Raw genomic sequence first — 18,747 nt, forward strand, 5'->3', positions numbered from 1 at the left:
ACAAGAGAAGAAAAGTTAGACATATAACTGCATATAAAATCAATAGGCAATAGCAGCTGGGGTAGGGGAGAGCAGGAATGGCTCATGGAGGAGACTGTAAGCCTCTTAGGAGGGGGAGGTGAATTGGGAGTACCCTTTCCCCAACCACAGGAACATGTGTGCAAAGGCCTAAAGGAGGGCAAAGGCAGGGAGCAGCACAGAGACAGTGTATGGGAAGGACAGACATGTATACGGGCCTAGGAAGGTAGTAAGGGTCCAGCTGTTGTGAAGGGCTTTCAGTGCTAGACAGAAGAGCTAGCATTTTGTAAGACACTGGAGGAGAAGTACAAGGAAGATTGAGATCTATTTAAAAAAAAAAAACAAAAAACAAACAGCCTTGACTTGTTGTGGGCCATTAATCAGCTTTGATATAATCCAAGAGGTCTCCAGAGACCTGTCTTTTGTGTGCCTGTGGGACCTGATCTTTCCACGTTGGTATTCTCAGGTCTTTTATACTAACTTTATCCCAGTCAGGGACACTACTGTCTTACCTACTTTCGGGAGCCATTTCACCATCTGCTCACAACCTTGGAAGCCGGCTTTCTACCTGAGCAGAGGTAGATCGGCTGCAGTAGGGGATGCTAGCAGGGGGCCCTGACATTTTGTCAGGCACAGGACATGCTCTGGGTTTAATGAATCAGCTTGTCTTGTCTGGCCAGGAAGAGAACATTCTGTAGGCATCCTCCTGTAGGGTTGTGTGGTACGTGTGTGCGTGTGTGTGCATGCTATCAGTCAAGGCCAAGTCACTGATCTACATGTAAACTCTGTTCTCCTTTTTTTGAAACTTGGGTAGTTCAGCATTTCTTCAGAGAGAAGGGCATCTCAGAATAGCCCAGTCAGTGGCCTCTTCTGCTTTCACCAGGAGAGGGTCTAGGTGCTTATGCTGTACTGGCCGACAGGCCAGGAAATTGTGAAACTTTGTCATTTATATCTGATCCCTAATTGTGTTCCTACAATAACCTGTTTTATTTTCCATGTACAAAAATATCTCCTAACTGTATTTGTCATTGTGCATAAAAACTTATGCATGTCAATATTAATTTTAATACCTATATATTAGTTAAATCTTATGAACCATTTAAATAAAAAAATAAATAATATATACATAATATAGAATTTACACTTTAAAACCGCTTATTCTATTTATATTTTGGAAACTCTCTTCAACCTCACAAGTATAGCTTTCCTGCATTTGTGAGGAGAACCTGGCATTTTCCCTTAGCAAGTATTTATATAGTAAGCATTGAGTATGTGTCGGGCACTGTACTAGACATGAGATATGGAGACAGAAATGATCCCCAGACCTCAAGGAACTTCCATTCTTTGTGAGGAAACAGCATGTATAAAAAGCTACATTAGGGTGGGGAAGACACCAGCCTTTGGAGACCTTAAGCCTGGAGGTGGCCCTTACTACCTTATACACTCAAGTCACTGGACAGATGGACATAGTGCCTGGTTACCCACAGCAGGCAGGCCGGCTTATCCAGAACAAAGCTATGGGCACAAAATAGGACTGATTACAGGCCAAAGAAGGAGCTTCCTAAGTCTGCTATTCTCTGCCTTTATCAATTCTCCTCCCTCTGTGGCTATATTTGAAGCCCTCTCCCCTTGGCAGAGCTTCTGCTCCCTCTTGAATCTTAGTGGTTATTTTCTTCTGGATTCAGTCTTTTCAGCTTTGCAGTTTACTCTTTTTGTTTTTGTTTTTGCTGAGGCAATTGGGGTTAAGTGATTTGCCCAGGATCACAGAGAAAGTGTTAAGTATCTGAGGACAGATTTGAACTCCGGTCCTCCTGACTTCAGGGCTGGTATTCTGTACTACACCAACTAGCTTTTGCAGCTTATTCTTACGACTCAGCTGAGATCTTCTGGGTGGTCCCTTCAGAAACTAACTTATTGATTATTTCTGCTTATAAATTCTCACTGAAACTGCCCCTCCCCCTCACACTTTGAACTTTTTCTACTTTATCATTTGATTGGGTAATTATTGGTTTCAATTGCTTACATGCCCATCATGAACTCCTTGGTCATTTATTTTAAATGTGCTCTTGCTAGAACTCTAGCATTCCTTTGACCTTTTTAACAGAGGCAGTTAGTGGTACAGGGGATTTAAGCACTGGAATCAAGAAACCCTGACTTCAAATATGGTCTCAAGGCACTTAATAGCTGTGTAATCCTTGAAAATTTAACCTGTGTCTGCCTCAGTTTCCTCATCTGTAAAACAGAAATAACAGCAGCACCTGTGACACAGAATTGCTGTGAGGATCAAATCAGGTAATATTGTAAAATATTATACAAATGCTAGATATCATTTTCCCCCCAATTCCAACATGACTTCATTCTCTATAAGAAATATTATAACTTAAGAAAATTAAAATCATCTGATATGTCATCCTTAAGACTTTACTTGATTTTCGTGATTCTTACTATTTTCATTTTAGTCATTAAGGTGTAAAATTTCATAGAAAATTGTGTAATTGTGTGTGTGTGTGTGTGTGTGTGTGTGTGTGCGTGCGTGTCTGCATGCGTATTCTGGATCATGAGGAAATGGTTTGGTTTTCTAATTTATTTTATTTGAAAAAACAGTGAAAAAATAAACAGAAAAGAAGCTAAACGAGAGAATATTATCATGTCCCCAGCAGAAAGTCAGAGAAGATTCAAAATAACAAATTACCAGATTAGGAAAATACACACATACACACGTATATAAAGTTATATTCATGAATGTCCATTTTTCCCCCTTTACTTCCTTGTAGATTGTTCTTTTGTTCTCTGTTATGCACCTTATTTATTTTATTGTTTTTTCCCCTTTCATCCCCATACCCACATCTGAGCTAGCTAGTTAAGATATATATATCTACATATGTACACATAAATAAATATATGTACACATAAATAAATATATGTATGCATGCATACATACACACACACACACCTCCATATACACACACATGTCTTTCTTATCCCTGATGACTCATGAATTAAATTCTGCTCCATAAATTGCCTTGTTATTACTTAGCCTCCCCCACCCAAGGATTCCTCCCTTGGCTTCTTCCCTCATCCCTGCTTCCCTATCTGTTCATCTCTTCCCCTTTATTTCTTTTTAGATTTTGGAGGGTGCTCTACCCTTCATAGTATATATGTAGTGTTGCCTATTGAACCCATTCCTGATGTAAGTAGGTTTTCAGAACTACTATCCCTTCTCCCATTAATGCCTCTATTTTCCCTCTGCCTCTCATGTACAACACGAATATTTTTACCTTAACTCTGCCAATCTTTCTTTTGAGCTATCATATTGTTGATGTCTTGAACATACAGTATATATTTCCCATGTTAAAAAAAAATTTTGTCTACATTTAAATAGTTTGTCCATATTGAGTTCCTTGTGATCTTATATGTTTTGGTTGATAGAAAGTTCTAAAAATTTGCAAGTTTGTTGAATGTCCATTTTTTGTTATTCAATATTATAAATAAATTTGCCAGATGAGATTATTATTTTTTACCACTGGCCTATTCTTTTGGTTGTCAGTAGATAAGATTCCTGTGGTCTTTTATTATATAGCTGCTGATAAGTCTCTGCAATTCAAATTATAGCTCCAACATATTTGAATTGTTTTTTGTTTTTGTTTCTGTTTTGTTTTTGTTTTTGTTTTTTTTTTTTTTGCAAAATTTTCTCTTGGGGGGGGTTTCAAAATTTGCAACGATATTTCCAAAAGATCTTGGTAAAACGGATTTCCTTTCGTGTTGTATCACTCCAGGACAATTTTCTTGGATTATTTTCCTGCATTGCTGTGTCAAGGTTCTCTTTTTGGTCACAACTTTCAGGCAGTCCAATTATTCTTATATTTTCTTTTCTTGATCTATTCCCCAGATGTCATTTTTTATTATATTTCACCTTCAGTTCTATTTTCTTGTTCTTTATAATCTATTTTGTTGTTTCTTGGTTTCTCAGAGCTTCACTGGATCTTCCTTACTCAATTCTAATTTTCAAAGAATTATTTTCATCTTTGAGTTTCTGTATCTCCTTTTCTAGTTAGTTAACTCTTTTTTTCATAATCTTTTCTTGGATTTAAAAAAAAATGTAGTTTTTCCTCAGTGTCTCCTTTGATTTTTTTACCTTCATTTAATTTAATTCTTTCTAGAGTTCTTCTATAAATTCTCTCTTGAGCAGGGAACCATTTTAAATTTATGTTCCCTTTTTTTTTTTTTTTTTTTTAACTAAAGTGTCCTCTGAAGATGAATTCTGGTTTTGAAATACACCCATGTGTTTCAATGGTGGAGTTGTCAGTTCATTTTTAAAAAATAACAGTATTAGTGTAAGCACCTCTAATCAGGGGGTAGGAGGATGGTACAAGCTTCCTTTCAGTTCTCTTCTCTGACCAGGAACCCCAAACCAAGAGCTCCATCCTCTTGCAAGTTCTACAGCCAGTAACATCCCTGCCCTGCTACCTCAGCCCTCCAAGTGTGCTGGTTCCTTCTAGTCCAGAGCCGTATCTCAGCAGCACCTTGGATTTCCTCAGTCTTTCTGGACTCAAACATCAACTCCAGTCCAGGGAGGTGAAAGTCTCTGTGGTTCCTGTTGAGACTCTAGCCATATCCAACTAGTCCCAAGGGGCCCCACTTGATGTTTCTGTGGAGTCATTTCCTAGGAGTTTGCTCTTTACGCTGATTAATCCCCAGCCTGGGGGTCTTTCTTCAGATCTTCTTGAGTTGTCCCAAGAGGACTCCAGTTCTGCCTCAAGTCTTGATTTCTCATCCTGAAGCTCAAATTTGTTCTATTTATGAAGGTAATCTAGAGAGCTTGAAATTTACCAACCTACTCCATCTTCCTAGAATCCTCCCTCTTATGATTTTCTTCTGGCAAGTGGCATTTGAGGAGAGTTCCACCTTTTCTTAAAGCATTAAATTCCATGCTTTCTTGGTGCAGAAGAAAAACTATATTGTATTGTAAGTACAAGGCCACCAGAACCAATTTATATTTTAATTTTTTTGCTTACAGAAATGTCCAAACTGACAGAATCTTCAACCCTTTAGACATAGTCTCTAACATGAATTGTTGTTGAAGTCCTAACTTATAATTATAATAATATGTTATATTCATGATGGAACAAGAGTCTAATCTAGGAGGAGTAGAGCAGGAAACTCTTTCAGAATTGATAGTAAAAGACCAATAAAGGTTCTCTTTTAGGTTAGTATAAGACTTCAGAATACTTTTTTAAATGCTTTCAGTATTCCTCAAGGAGGGAACATATTTGTATTTGCTTTAGCATCAGTCATATCTAGTGTTAGCCACCACCCACAAATCCACAAAAAGGTCAAAGTCTTTATTTGCAGGGATATTTCTGGCTTTCATCCAGGTCCAATGTCTTCTTGCAAGGTAGTATAATGAGTGGGGTTGACTTTACCACTTTTTAGCTGCTTCTAACTGATCTTTATAGATCTTGTCAATCAACAAGCATAATTTGCTGGGTCAGTCTTTTTACCATCTTGGGATTGTTGATGAATATTAGTAGCAAAGATAATCAAATCATATCTCCTGCTACATGGGCATGAGCAATCTGGTGGATGATATCCCTATTGGTCATAAGTAGGAAAGCTAGGAATTCAGTGCTATGGTACGTCATAAAGCCTTCCTTCACCAACCAGAATTATTTGGGATGGCATGTTAATGGAAGAAAATGCAATTGCTTATCAAAAGTACTTCTCACATTTTGAACTGTTGTGCTTGTTTTTATCCTGGATTACCAAATGTTTATGTGTATAATTATTATCATCTCATTCCTTCTCTCTTAATGTAAAGGGAAAAACAAAACAAAACATTGGACTTTGAATTAAGAGTACCTTCATAGTAACCCTTGCCCTGAAAGTCAGTATTCTTCCTATGATCTTGGGCAACTGAATTTTCCTGTCTGGGCCTTAATTTTCTTACTTCTAGCTCTGATCATATGGTCCTAGGAATCTCTATCTACTGTAGTAGACCTCGTTCTTGAAAACTTCCTTTTGGCTAGAGGCCCAGGCTAACAACTCCACCCAGGCCTATGATAAGCTTCATCCACTTTTGAGATGTGGCTGGCTCAATAAATACTCTTGCAATTCTATAGATTTCACTAAAGAAGGATGGCAGACCTCTGGGGCTCAGTGCAAACACAGCAAGTTGGTTCTCCTTTAGCAGCATTTCAAGAACCTCGCTATCCTTTTTAGACATCTCTTACTATACTAGTGAACATAGATGTTAAAGTCTCTTTTGATATCAGCTCCCAGTGGATTGAAGGGACATAAATTATTTTATATTTTTATAGTTATAATAGCATTATAGGGCATAGAGATTTATGTGATTTTGTTACACTTAGAGAGATAGTATGTTCCTCAGTAACTGTAATCTCACTTAATCTTAATTATGCAGGTTGGACCATGTGATCATTCATGTAGGAGCATTAAGCCTGAAAGACTCACAAGAGCTGGTATGTGTATAGGGTATACAGAGTTCTGGGGTAAATCACACTGCAAGGGCTTGCTCCCACCTTTTTATACACGGGAAATCTGATTAAATAGATATCAAGAGTAAAATTGGTCAGTGGAATGACAATTGTATTTATATTGCAATTTAAACTTTACAAATAATTATCTCATTGGTCTTCTCAAAAACACTGGGAGGTTGGTGCTATTATCCTCGATTTGAAGATGAGGAAACAGACCAAAAGAGAATGATCAAGTGATTTGGCCAGGATAACACAACAAAACAGTATATGAGAAACGATTCAAACTCAGGACTTCAATTTGGGAGCCTCCAGCAGGCCAAAAAGGAAGAAGCATTGGCTTTGGGATTAGGAAACCTCAAATCCCAAATCCTCTACTTTTTCTGTTATTTCAGGTAATTCACTCTTGCCTATAACTGTTTTCTCATCTCTAAAAGAAGACGATTAGTCTTACTGACTTCCTGAGTTTCACAAGGTCATAAATCAAGAGTAGGAAGCCATCGAATCCAGTCCTTTTTACAGATAAAGAAACTAAGTTTCATGCACTGACTTCTCAATGTCACACAAATAAGCAAACATCAGAATTAGGATTTGAACCCAGGATCTCTGGCTCCAAAGCCAACCATATAGTTCTCTTGTGCCCCCAAAGTCCTAAGAAAAAAAAGACATCCCAGAGAATGGCTCCTGAGCAGGAAGATGGCTTCTCTGAATTTGCTTGCTGTTTGTCCTTCATGTAATATAAAGTTTACCCATGATCGGGTCACCTCGCACACAAAAGACCCTAGGTAGGGCCCATATGGAACTTGAATTCTGTGGCTCCTGCAGATGCCCCATGCTGATGAATGCTTGGCGATGGGCTTCTTCCCATGGAATGTCCTGGTCTAACCAACAAGACCTGGAGAAATGTCTATTTGGAAATGTTTGAGGTGTTGATTAGGCAGAAAAAGGGCCAGGCCCTATACTAAGTGCTGGAGAGACAAGGAAAGGCAAAAGCCATACCCTGCACTTGAGGAACTCCAAGGTCTGGGGGAAGAGATCCTGCAGACCATTCTGTACAAACAGGTTACACACAGGAACAAGGGAGATGATCCACAGAAGGAAAGCAGGAGAGTTAAGGAGGCAACGACCTCCAAGAGAAGCTGGGGTTATTTCATGGCTGGGGCAAGTGGCTCATAAAATAGGGAAGAATAGTCTCTGATCTTCTGTTCTATTTGAAAAAAATGGGCCAAGATCCCTCAGTCAGGCTGCTGTAACAGCCACTGAGGCCTAGAATGAATGAAAGCCGTGGGTTGTGCTTTGCTGTTAACCACTTAAGAATTCCTTTCAGAATTGAACTCTCCTGTGTCCTTGGAGATTCTCAAAGTGGCACTTCACAAATCAAAACCCATTTGATACAGTGCCCTTATGGAGGTAAATTTCCACAGCTCTCTACTCCTTTAACTAGAAAAGTAATCAAGAGATGCTATAATAAAAAACTGTGGATAGAAACTGTTGTATCTTTGTTCCAGCAGCCACTGTTGTCTGCAGAACATGAGAAAATTCTGTAAGGGTATGCACTTCTCTCCCACTGAGCCCCGAACCTACCTGCCATGGAGAAGACCTTGTGCTGGACAACTGAGTCTTCAAAGTAGACAAGACAGTCTTTTCCGTCGAGGAGTTTACACTTTTCCAGACTAAAAGAAAAGTCTTCCAAAAACTGAGATGACCATAAAACTCTCCAAAGCAATCAGTAATTTTCACTGCCAAATTATTGCTTGAGGGTTTCATGTTTAATAGATCCTTTCTCAGAATAATGCTCTTAAGTGCATAAAATACATAGGATTCTAAAGGTAACCAAAGTTTAACAAAATTAAAATGTAAAATTTTTCCTCATCCAAGTTCAGGAAGCCACTTAAATCTTTTCATTGAATAACACTGGTGTGCTTGAATACAGTTTTTATCATGCCCAGCCTGAACACATTTTATTCCTTCCTCCTTTTCAAGGCTCAGCATGCAGCAGAAATAGGAGCTGATGGTATTGCTGTCATGGCCCCTTTCTTTTTCAAACCTGCCAACAAAGGTGAGTCATAAGGTCACATGGTCGGCATGGCCTACTTTCACCCCTCATCCTCCATCGCTGAAAAGCTGCTTCTCGATAAAGATGGAGATGACATTTATCCCATTTGCAGTTAGGCAGTCAGTAAGCAATCTTTGGTTAATTGCTTTTCTATGTGCCAGCCATGGTTCATAATTGCTGGAAATAGAAAGGCAGAAGCACTTTCCCTGCCCTCAAGAAACTCACATCCTATAGGGGAGAGAACGTTCAAATGATTATATTCATGATGTATATAATGTTATATAATGTCTTTTAAACTCTCAACCTTAGTTTCCTCATCTGTAAGATGAGAAATTTAAAAGAGAAGCTCTGAGCTCCTTTCCAAAAATAGATCTTTGAACTATTGGGTTCTGACTGGCCAAAGTCCTTCCTTTAAATTAGACAAGACCTCTGAGCCCCATCAAGTAATTCCCAACTTACATTTCACAGTAATTGTGAAACCAAGGTTCAATCCACAAGTATAAAACAAAAGTACATCATTACAATTAGAGGCTTTAGAATGACTAATCATGCTTTAGGCACCCATGTTCAAGAGGATGAATTTAGTAAAACTAAAGACTTCTCCTTTATAGTGTGGTCATTGATAAACAAGAGATATCTCTCTATTTGGGGGATAACAAAAAGATCCCACTCTTAGGCCACCATAATTGCCTCTTAATCATTTAGCCACTGATTCTGCCTCCTTTAGTTCTTTAGTTCAGTTACCAGCCTCCATTTCATCTAAAGTCAGGGTTTTAACCTGTCATGGGTCATTTTGGCAGTCTGTGGACCCTTTCTACAAATAGTATGTGGTGGGGGTTTTTTTTTGGGGGGTAACTTCTACTTGAAGGAAATACCAAATTTCATTTAGAGATTAGTGAAAATCAGCTGTAATTCTTTCCCCCCAGCAAAGTTACAGACCCTCTGAAATCTACACAGATCTCTTGGGATTCTACATAAAGAACTCTGTATTAATTCTTTTTCTGACACCAATCCTTGGCCTCCTTCTCTGTAGGCAGGGGAGTAAGCCCTCTTTCCCTACAAATGGGCTTGTATTTACAAAACCTGCCAGAGGATATGTCCTAAAACGTCCTGAGGCCGTCAGTCTAACATCCCAGGGCAAGGAAGGTAGTTACTGTTAACACCCTATAAAAAGAGACAGGGGATGACAGAAAATGGCCCGGCACTGACCAAAAGTATCCATACTCTAGTGACCAGTCCCAAGCTAGGACAATCCAACCAAAAAGCGCTGAGGAATCAGAATGGGTAAAACAGTGGGAAAGTCTCTGCGATTTAATACCTGAATGAGCTCAGGCAAGTCACTTAACCTCTCCAGGTCTCATTTTCCTCATCTATAAATGAGGAGGTTGCACTCAGCAGCCTCTGCAATTGCTTCCAGCTCTGGAACTATGATTACCTGTGATCCTCAGGGGACAAATAGAACTCTTCCCAGCGACTATATCCAAGACTGCCCAATTTATTGAGATCTGCTAAAACTTAGTACAATTTCTCAATGACCCAGCATCATCTTCAGGATTGATGAAACACATAGGAAGACTTTGGTGAACATTACACTTGTATATAGTGCTGGATCTATCTATATGAATAAAAACATCTGTGTACATATGTAATTACATATATATCATATACATAAATTATATACATAATTATATTTGTGTTCTGTATTCATACTTATCATATTCTAATGTCCCTTTCCTTCTCTGAATCCTCCCTTATATCAAAAACAGTACAAATTTGAAATAAACTTTTCTAATTAGGCAAGCCCTGCTTACCTACCAGCTACATTTGATAGTATATAATGTTCTGTATCCATAGTCCCATACCTCTCTATTGAAAAGAAGGAAGTATTTTCTCCTAATGTTTTTTGAAAACAATTCTGGTCATTACAATTAAAGTACCTTTGCCTTTCAGTGTTTTCCTGTGAAAATTTACATTAAATCTTATGATTACTTAAATTTGCTTCATCACTATTGCTTACAGATGCCCTGATTGCATTTTTAAAAGAAGTAGCTGCTGCTGCCCCTGAGGTGCCATTTTATTACTATCATATTCCTCCTTTGACTGGGATAAAAAGTGAGTGCTTCTTGTTTTGTTTTGTTTTCCTTCTATCCCTCACTTTCTCCATTAATCATTTCTTCTTACTGTAATGACCCATTGGCAAGGGCCTAGATGTGAATGAACATCTACCTAAAACCAACAGCAAGCAAGCATTATTTGTAATGGGGATAAGCTAAAAGCCTTTCCAATATCAGGAATGAAACATTTTATTATCACCAATGTTCAAGAGTTTACTTGAAATGTTAGCAATAGCAATAAAAGATTAAAAAATCCAAGGAATCAGAATGGGCAAAGAGGTAAAATTATCTCTTTTTACAGATGATATGATATGCTAAAGTTATTTAGTATAATTTCAAAGACAACTCATACTTATAAAATACTTTTTATACAAATGAATTCAGATTTAAATAATTGGAGAAAGATCAATTCATATGTGGTCAGAGTATAATAAAAAATGTCAATTAATCTACTTGTTCAATGCCATTTCAAATTATCAAAAAATTGTTTTGTGGAACTAGAAAAAAATAACAATTCATTTGGAATAACAAAAGGTTAATAATATCAAAGGAATTGATGGGAAAAAAATGTAAAGGAAGAAATTTTTGGAGTACCAGATCTTAAACCATAGTATATGGCAATAGTTATTAAAACTATCTGGTACCCACTAAGAAATAGAAAGATAGATCAGTGGATCAGAGTAGACATGCAGTATGCAATGTTATAAAAGATTATATTAACCTTATGTTTGACAATTATAAAGATTTAAGCTTTTTGGGTAAACTGAAAGTAGCCTGGCAGAAGTTGGGTATATAGATCAATAGTCATGAAAAATATCCCTAATTCATTATTGATTAGAGAAATGTAAATTAAAACAACTTTGAGATGTTATTGCCATCAGATGGCTAAAAGGACAAAAGGGGAAAAATATTGGAGGAAATGTGGAAAATTGGGACATTAATACACTGTTAAGAGTGAAACTGAACTAATCCAACCACTTTGGAGAGCAATCTAGAACTATGCCCTAAGTGTATCCCGTTGACCAGTAATACCACTATTTCCCAAGGTTATTAGGGAAAAAGGAAAATAACTGTTCTAAAATATTTAAAAAGCAGCTCTCTTTGTGGTGGCAAAGAACTGGAAATTGAGAGGATGCCTATCATACAGGGAATGGTTAAACTAGTTGTAGTATATGATAGTAGGTCTACTGTGCAATGAGAAATGATGAGCTGGTTGATTTTAGAAAAACAGGGAAAGACATGCAGGAAATAATGGAAAAGGAAATGAACAGAACCATGAGAAGCTGTACATTGTAACAGCTATATTGTTTGAAAAACAACTGAACAACCAAATTGTTCTGAGTTTTATAAATACTCATATCAACTACAAAGAACCTGTGCAGGAAAATGCTATCCACCTCCAGAGGAAAACCTGAAATAGACATATGCATAGTATGGATTTACATATATTTATATATCAGTAATGAATGATATCCTTTTCTAGTGGGATGTGAAAAAGGGATGAAGGAGAAAAAAAAAAAAGGAAGGAGACAGTTAAACTTAAAATATAACCAAAAAATTTAATTTTGGAAAAGCAACAAAGTAGATCAGGACAGTTATTTCCTTTCACTACAGAAAATGCTTAAAATTCAAAAGACTCAAGTGTATATTCACCAATATTTAAAACATGAAAAAGTAACCCATAAACTTCTGCTGTATTCTTTCAAAAGGTTAATATTTAAAACATCTAAACATGAAACACTTTTTAAACTTGAATGGGCATTTTATCTTCACCTGAGTTCTGCACTGCTCCTCTTCCTGTCAGTGATTACCCTATCCTTTAGATAGTATAGTAGTAACTGTAGGGAATAATTTATGTGAGAATAGAACTGTTAGGAGCCCAAATCACACTTTAAGAGGAAGGGAAGGGGTAGCTGGATGGTACAGTGGATAGAGCACCAGCCTTGAATTCAGGAGGACCCAAGTTCAAATCTGGTCTCAGACACTTGATACTTCCTAGCTGTATGACCCTGAGCAAGTCACTTAACCCCAGCGGGGGGGGGGGAAGAGTAAGGTCAGAAATCATTGTTTACTTTAAAAATTTCTGAGTAGTTTGCTTTTGTTACCTCTTTAATGGGGCCCCCAACACAGGCAAAGGTTAACACACATGGGGACCAATAAAATAAGAAGCCACAGGTTGAAAATGTTCTATATTAAGAGATCAAAAGATGTATTTCTCCAGAGCAGGACAGAGTGCTAACTTAGCAGAACACAGGGCTGGTTACCTTGACCTTACAAGTACAGTAAAAGACATTATTCTTCTGTAGCCACTGCTATCTTTTCAAGTTGTTTCTATTGCCATTATTGGAAGTTATCCCCATTGGATTATATTTTTAAGGACGGGAAAGAAGCTTATCAACTTCTAGCCACCTAAGCTGAAAAATAGCTTCTGCAAACATATATTGGTCATGTTGGTAGCAGAGGGGGGGATGTTGGTGGAGGGGGGGCTAAGAAGAGGGGGGAAAGGATTTAGGACTGTCTTTTTCCAGATCCCAAAACCCTGCAGGGGCTTCTTTCCTTTGCCTGTCACTCACTATACAATTGTTTCTAAATGAAAATGCCCCAGAACTCTATTGCAGTGGGGAATAACTTTTCAGCTTACTCACAGTCTGAACAGAGCAGCCCTCCTCATTGACAATGAGAGAGAGGGAGGCAAAGCAGGGGTGTGTGGGAATCTTACATCCCCAGAAGGATGTGCATTAATGAGCAGTCCTTGTTCTGAATAGTTCGTGCTGAAGAGCTGCTGGATGGGATTCAGGACGAAATTCCTACCTTTCAAGGGCTGAAGTTCAGTGACACTGATCTCTTAGACTTTGGACAGTGTGTGGATCAGAACAGCCAACGGCAGTTCGCTCTTCTCTATGGAGTAGACGAAGTAAGTGTCCTCTCTCCATCGGGAGCCCCAGGTCCAAATAAGGCTTCCCACGGATTCTCCTGGTCTGGGGTGGGGTGAGGGGCATTATAGAAAAGTAAACACTTTTCATTTCTTTTCTGATTAGCAACTGCTGAGTGCCCTGGCCATGGGAGCAACTGGAGCAGTTGGCAGGTAAATGCTGCAGCTTCTGCACTGAGAGATGACACCTCAGCTCCTATCAGATACCCCCTCAGCTCCCTCTGGCTTCTTCCATTCTCGGTCATGCCATCTTCTCTTCTGAGACTTTTCCACTCCCTTTTTTCTCTTCCCCTCTTGGGACATGTCCTAGCTCTGTTGCTGGCTCTTAAAGCTAAAGAAATTGTTAAACCCCAGGAGAACAGCTTCTCCCTTTGGGTGTTTGGGGGCTGAGGTGTGTTTGGGGGTGTGTGTGTATCAGACAGATAGAGGGAGAAAAAGAGTGTGCAGGTGTAGATAGGCATAGAATAGCGATTGTACCCACAGAGGGGCATCTTGCTGAATCACGACTACTTTTCTTGGCAGCACCTATAACTACCTGGGCAAAAAAAACAACCAAATGTTGGAAGCTTTTGAGCGCCAGGACTTTTCCTTAGCTTTGAATTACCAGGTATGGCATTGTCTTCTGCTCACATAAAACATGACCGTATTTCTTTCTGCTTTCTAAGCTCTTCCATTAGTGCTGCCTTCCTCCCTGTTCATCTTACTCTTATTAGCAGAATGGGCCCACCAAAGATCGCTAATCTTTTCTTTCTTCCCTGATCTTACATATCAACCAGTGTGTCCTTTGCAGGACTAACTAAACCTCTGAGAAAACAATCAACTTCTCTTGGTGGAAGTCATCATCTATTCTTTTTCTCTGTATTTTGTTAAATATTTTTTATTTTGTAAAACAGTAATTATAGGGTGTCAGAGAATCGCTGTTTTAGAGACTTTTTTTTTTTTTTTTTTTAATTATAAAAAAAGGACCTGAGGGAAACCCACCTGAGCCAACCTGAATTTAGATTAAATGATCCCTAGGAAATAAGTCCAGGTGCTGGCCTATAGGGGGGAAAAAATATTTCCCTGAATGCTGAAAGAGCCTTAATCTCAAGTTAATGAAGCACTTCATGTAAATTAAGGAGGACAAAGAAAGGAGAAAAGAACTTTTAGAATCCCAAAGCCATGGACTCCCACAAGAGGGGCAAAATAGATCTGTGTTTGGTGTCCCAAAGCTAAGGATGGCATCTTTAGTGTCTTACTCCTCATTTTCAAAAGTATATCTTTAATTCATTCACTGAAGGCTTAACTTTGATGCCTTTGACATAGAGGCCTAGCAATGGCATTGGAGACTATGCAGAGGACTCTCACCTAACAAAGTGCAGAAACCCATGACCAAAAAAGATTGATTACTGACTGTCAGAGCATAGATAAGCCATGTGGCTTCTCCATGCTTAGCTATTCTTTACTGTGAAGTGAGAAACTCAAGCAACCATCTACTGGAATGAGAAGCTGTCTTTGGACTGACGAAGGTACTGGTCATTCTAGTACTTTTGGTAAAAGAATGGTTTCCTCCTCTCTGGTAGCCACACCATTATAACTACAGGCTGCAGACACCATAAAAATTTACCTCAGGTTTTTCCAACTTTATTATATCACCTATATAATCAAATATTTTAATTATCAATTATTCCATTATTATAGGACAGCTAGGTGATTCAGTAGATAGAACACTGGGGCTGGAATTAGAGGGATCTGAGTTCAAATATGTACATAATTAATATATATACACATATATATTATGTTATATTATATTATATATATGTACAAAATATATATATACATACATACATAATTTTATGCTCTGGGAGAAGCTTTCCCTCTACCCTATTCTCTTCATTCCATTCCTTTATATAGCTCTTCAGTTTAAATAAAGAAAACTAAAGACAAATAAAATTTCTAATTGTACCAGTTCTACAATGCAGTGCCCTTCTATTGGTAACTATCATGGAATCTTTAATGCTAATAGTAGTTTTTTTATGCTTTTTCTAGTTTTGCATCCAGAGATTTATGAATTATGTGATCAAAATGGGTAAGTACATCTTTCCATTTCCTATATTTTAGGGCATTGCAAAGGAAGTATAAATAGAAAACATATCTCTAACTTTTGAGCATCAGTTTTTTGGAAAATAATATTCCCTATTGAACTCTCTGGTGCTCCTCCTTTCTATATTGACAAAGCTTTGTCAAGTCAATGAGTGCTTATTAAGTACCTACTGTGTGCCAAGCACTTATAATATCAGAGGATACAAAGAAAGGGGAAAAAACATTGTCCCACCTTCAGGGATCTCATAATCTAATAAAGAGTCCCACAAAAACAAACAAGACATATACAGGATAAACTAGAGCTAATCCACAGAGCACATCAGCCTTAAGGTGGATGAGGAAAGGCTTTTATAAAGGTAATATAAAACAAGAGACAATTGTGGAGGTAGGTTTGACAGGATTTGGAAAGAAGGGTGAGAGAAAGTAGGTCTTTGAGGAAGACACCTGGGTTGAGAGCCTTCATGATTGGAGAAAAAAGCTGGATTCAAATCCCTCCTGTCCCTCAGGACCTCAGATAAATCACTTAGTGCTCTGTACCTCAGTTCCCTCTCCTGCAAAACTCGTGGTTCAAGGGTTCTTTCACCCCAACTCCATGACGTAGGGAACGTGATGGTCCAGACCTCTCACCTCAGCAGATGTCAGAACACTTGGTAAAGAGTGATAGAATTAACCTGCTTGTTTTCCTTCCTTGCCTAGGTCTGGGAGTTGCGCAGACAAAAGCTATCATGACTCTTGTCTCCGGGATCCCAATGGGTCCTCCTCGGCTGCCCCTGCAGGAAGCCTCCAGGGAGTTTGCTCTGAAGGCTGAGGCCAAGCTGAAGAGCCTGGAGAGCCAGTGCTTTCCCTGAGGCAGACTTACTGGGGGGGTGGGGAAGGAACCTGGCCCAGCCCAGCACTGTCTTTGATGAACTGGGAGTCCCCCTGCTATTCCAGTTACTCAGGGAATTTCATAATCAGCCTGAATTAAACACTCTTTATAGAGAGGCAATTTCCCCTGAGGCACTTGGGGTTCAGTGACTTGCCCAGGGTCACACAGCTAGTAAGTGTTAAGTGTCTGAGATCATTTTTGAACTCAGGTCCTCCTGAATTCAGGGCTGGTGCTCTATCCACTGCGCCACCTCACTGCTCCTTCCATCTACTCTTAATGGAATGAAAGCTTCTCTTGAATACCCTCACCTGCCTGAGGTATCCTGCTAGGTTCTGTGCTTTATTCTTCCTCTCCATCAGGGTTTCTCAGCTCCTGATGTTTTACAGTGTGATAATGGATTTTTTTTTTAACCCATAAATGGAGACTAGTCTTGTACTACAAGACTAGTTATAGATACCAGACAGGTTGTTTTGTAAGCTTTTTTAAAGTGTTATATAATGTGAGAGCTTATTATGCAGACTCCTACCAATCAGCTTTATTTCTCTGTTGTTAGAAGATATTGAGAAAATTCAAGGGAGATATCAGTCAGACTGAAAATAGTTTTCAGTCTATTCCAGCTTTGTTTTCTAGTTCCCTTCCTTTGGGAAAATGTTTGAAAATGTCTTCTGTCAAACTATACTATGTTTTCTAATAATATTGAGAATCATTACTTTAGAGTCCATTTAAATCAGCACCCTCATGTTCCTTGGTGAGGTAACTGAAGTTATGATTTGATTTCTTTATCATAAAACTGGTCAATCAATAAACATTAAGTACCTACTGTGTGCCTAAGCAAAACACCAGAGATATAAGGAGTTGACAGTCTTAATTAGGGGAAGGCAAAACTTAGGGGATTCTCCATCTCCTTCACAATCCTAGGGAAAGATTTACATGGGGGAAAATGCTAGAGCTGTTGGCTGAAATGGCAATTTATATGGATTGATTATCTAATTCTTCCTGCTACCCAGATTTTTTTTTTCTGCTTTCAGTTTTAATTTGGGGAATGGAAGAAGAGAGGAAGAGGGAGTGCTTTTATTTTACACATTGCTCTAATCTTGCTAAACTTTTAGAGTCTTTGTGCTAGATCTGATTTTCCTAATAACCATGCAACTTGATGGAAAAGGAGACAACATGGCAAACTTAGGTCAGGAAGACCTGAGTTGAAACTCCTAAGATTGTGCCTGGGGAGATCAATGAATCTGTCCTGGTTTTTCATCTATAAAATCATGCCTATCTTAGGATTGTTGTGAGGATCAATAAAGATGATACATGGACAAGACTTTGTAAACATTAAAGGAATATGTAAATGCTAGCTATTATTGCCCCTTGATAATTAACATCCATTTCTTCCCATCATGAGGGGTAGCCTCTGCTGCAGATCTCCTACTAGGTTTCTGTTTCTAGTTTGTTGGAAATCTTGTTTCCTTCATTTCCTCAGCACACCTTCTGGAAGAAACAGTTAAACATTGTGAAAAGTGAGGAAAAGGCTTGAAATAATCATTACTATAATTTTGAATTGAGTTTTGAAGATTACACTATAAACAATAGTGTCAGTTTCTGCCAATAAGCAGGTAGAGAGATGTTAACCATAATCAGAATATAGGAAACCAAGGCTCCTGAAAAGGTTGAAGATTAAGCCACAATATCAGAGTGCATCACTGTGAAATCCAAGAAACTCCTTACCCTAGTGAAAGACTGTTGAAGTGGAAGGAAAAAAACATTCGATGAGAAGTCAAAAGAGCTGAGTTGATTAAATTCAAAATAATAAATTATTTGTACAACACTTTTAAGATGCACAAAGATTTTCCTTACAATTCTGTAATCTAGGAAATACAAGGTTTACTCTTTGTACAAATGAAAAAATTAAGATTTTTGTCAAGATTTAGTCATATGGTTTACCAAGTGTTAGATCTGAGATTCAAGTGAAATCAGCCAGGTGGTTGAGCCAAAAGGCTAAGAAAGAGCTGGATAAGCAAGTTGTTTCACATCAGCACCACCTCCTCCTGAGAAGTGGCTTTGATCAAGGGCATCTATGATCAAAGGGTAAAGCTGGGGTAAAATAGTGCCGGAAAAAGGGCTCCACTAGTGATCACAAGAAAAATAGAGCAAAGTCCAGCAAGTTTAGATGCCCTGAAGAGCACCTC

At 38.4% G+C, this 18,747-nt stretch overlaps 1 protein-coding gene across 5 annotated transcripts in view; it reads left to right on the forward strand.

Moving 5' to 3' along the window:
- NPL (N-acetylneuraminate pyruvate lyase) overlaps positions 1-18,372 on the forward strand; it is a 43,042-nt gene extending 24,670 nt beyond the window's left edge. For all 5 annotated transcript variants that reach the window (XM_074308540.1, XM_074308541.1, XM_074308542.1 and 2 more), the window contains exons 5-12: positions 6,440-6,497; positions 8,496-8,571; positions 10,588-10,680; positions 13,448-13,596; positions 13,721-13,767; positions 14,137-14,221; positions 15,643-15,682; positions 16,393-18,372. In XM_074308540.1, coding sequence (XP_074164641.1) covers positions 6,440-6,497; positions 8,496-8,571; positions 10,588-10,680; positions 13,448-13,596; positions 13,721-13,767; positions 14,137-14,221; positions 15,643-15,682; positions 16,393-16,544 — 700 coding nt within the window. In that variant the 3' untranslated portion in view covers positions 16,545-18,372. The remainder of the gene's footprint in view (positions 1-6,439; positions 6,498-8,495; positions 8,572-10,587; positions 10,681-13,447; positions 13,597-13,720; positions 13,768-14,136; positions 14,222-15,642; positions 15,683-16,392) is intronic.
- The last annotated feature ends 375 nt before the right edge of the window (positions 18,373-18,747 follow it).

This window comes from Sminthopsis crassicaudata, chromosome 4 (genome assembly GCF_048593235.1).
Source record: "Sminthopsis crassicaudata isolate SCR6 chromosome 4, ASM4859323v1, whole genome shotgun sequence".
NCBI lineage: Eukaryota > Metazoa > Chordata > Mammalia > Dasyuromorphia > Dasyuridae > Sminthopsis > Sminthopsis crassicaudata.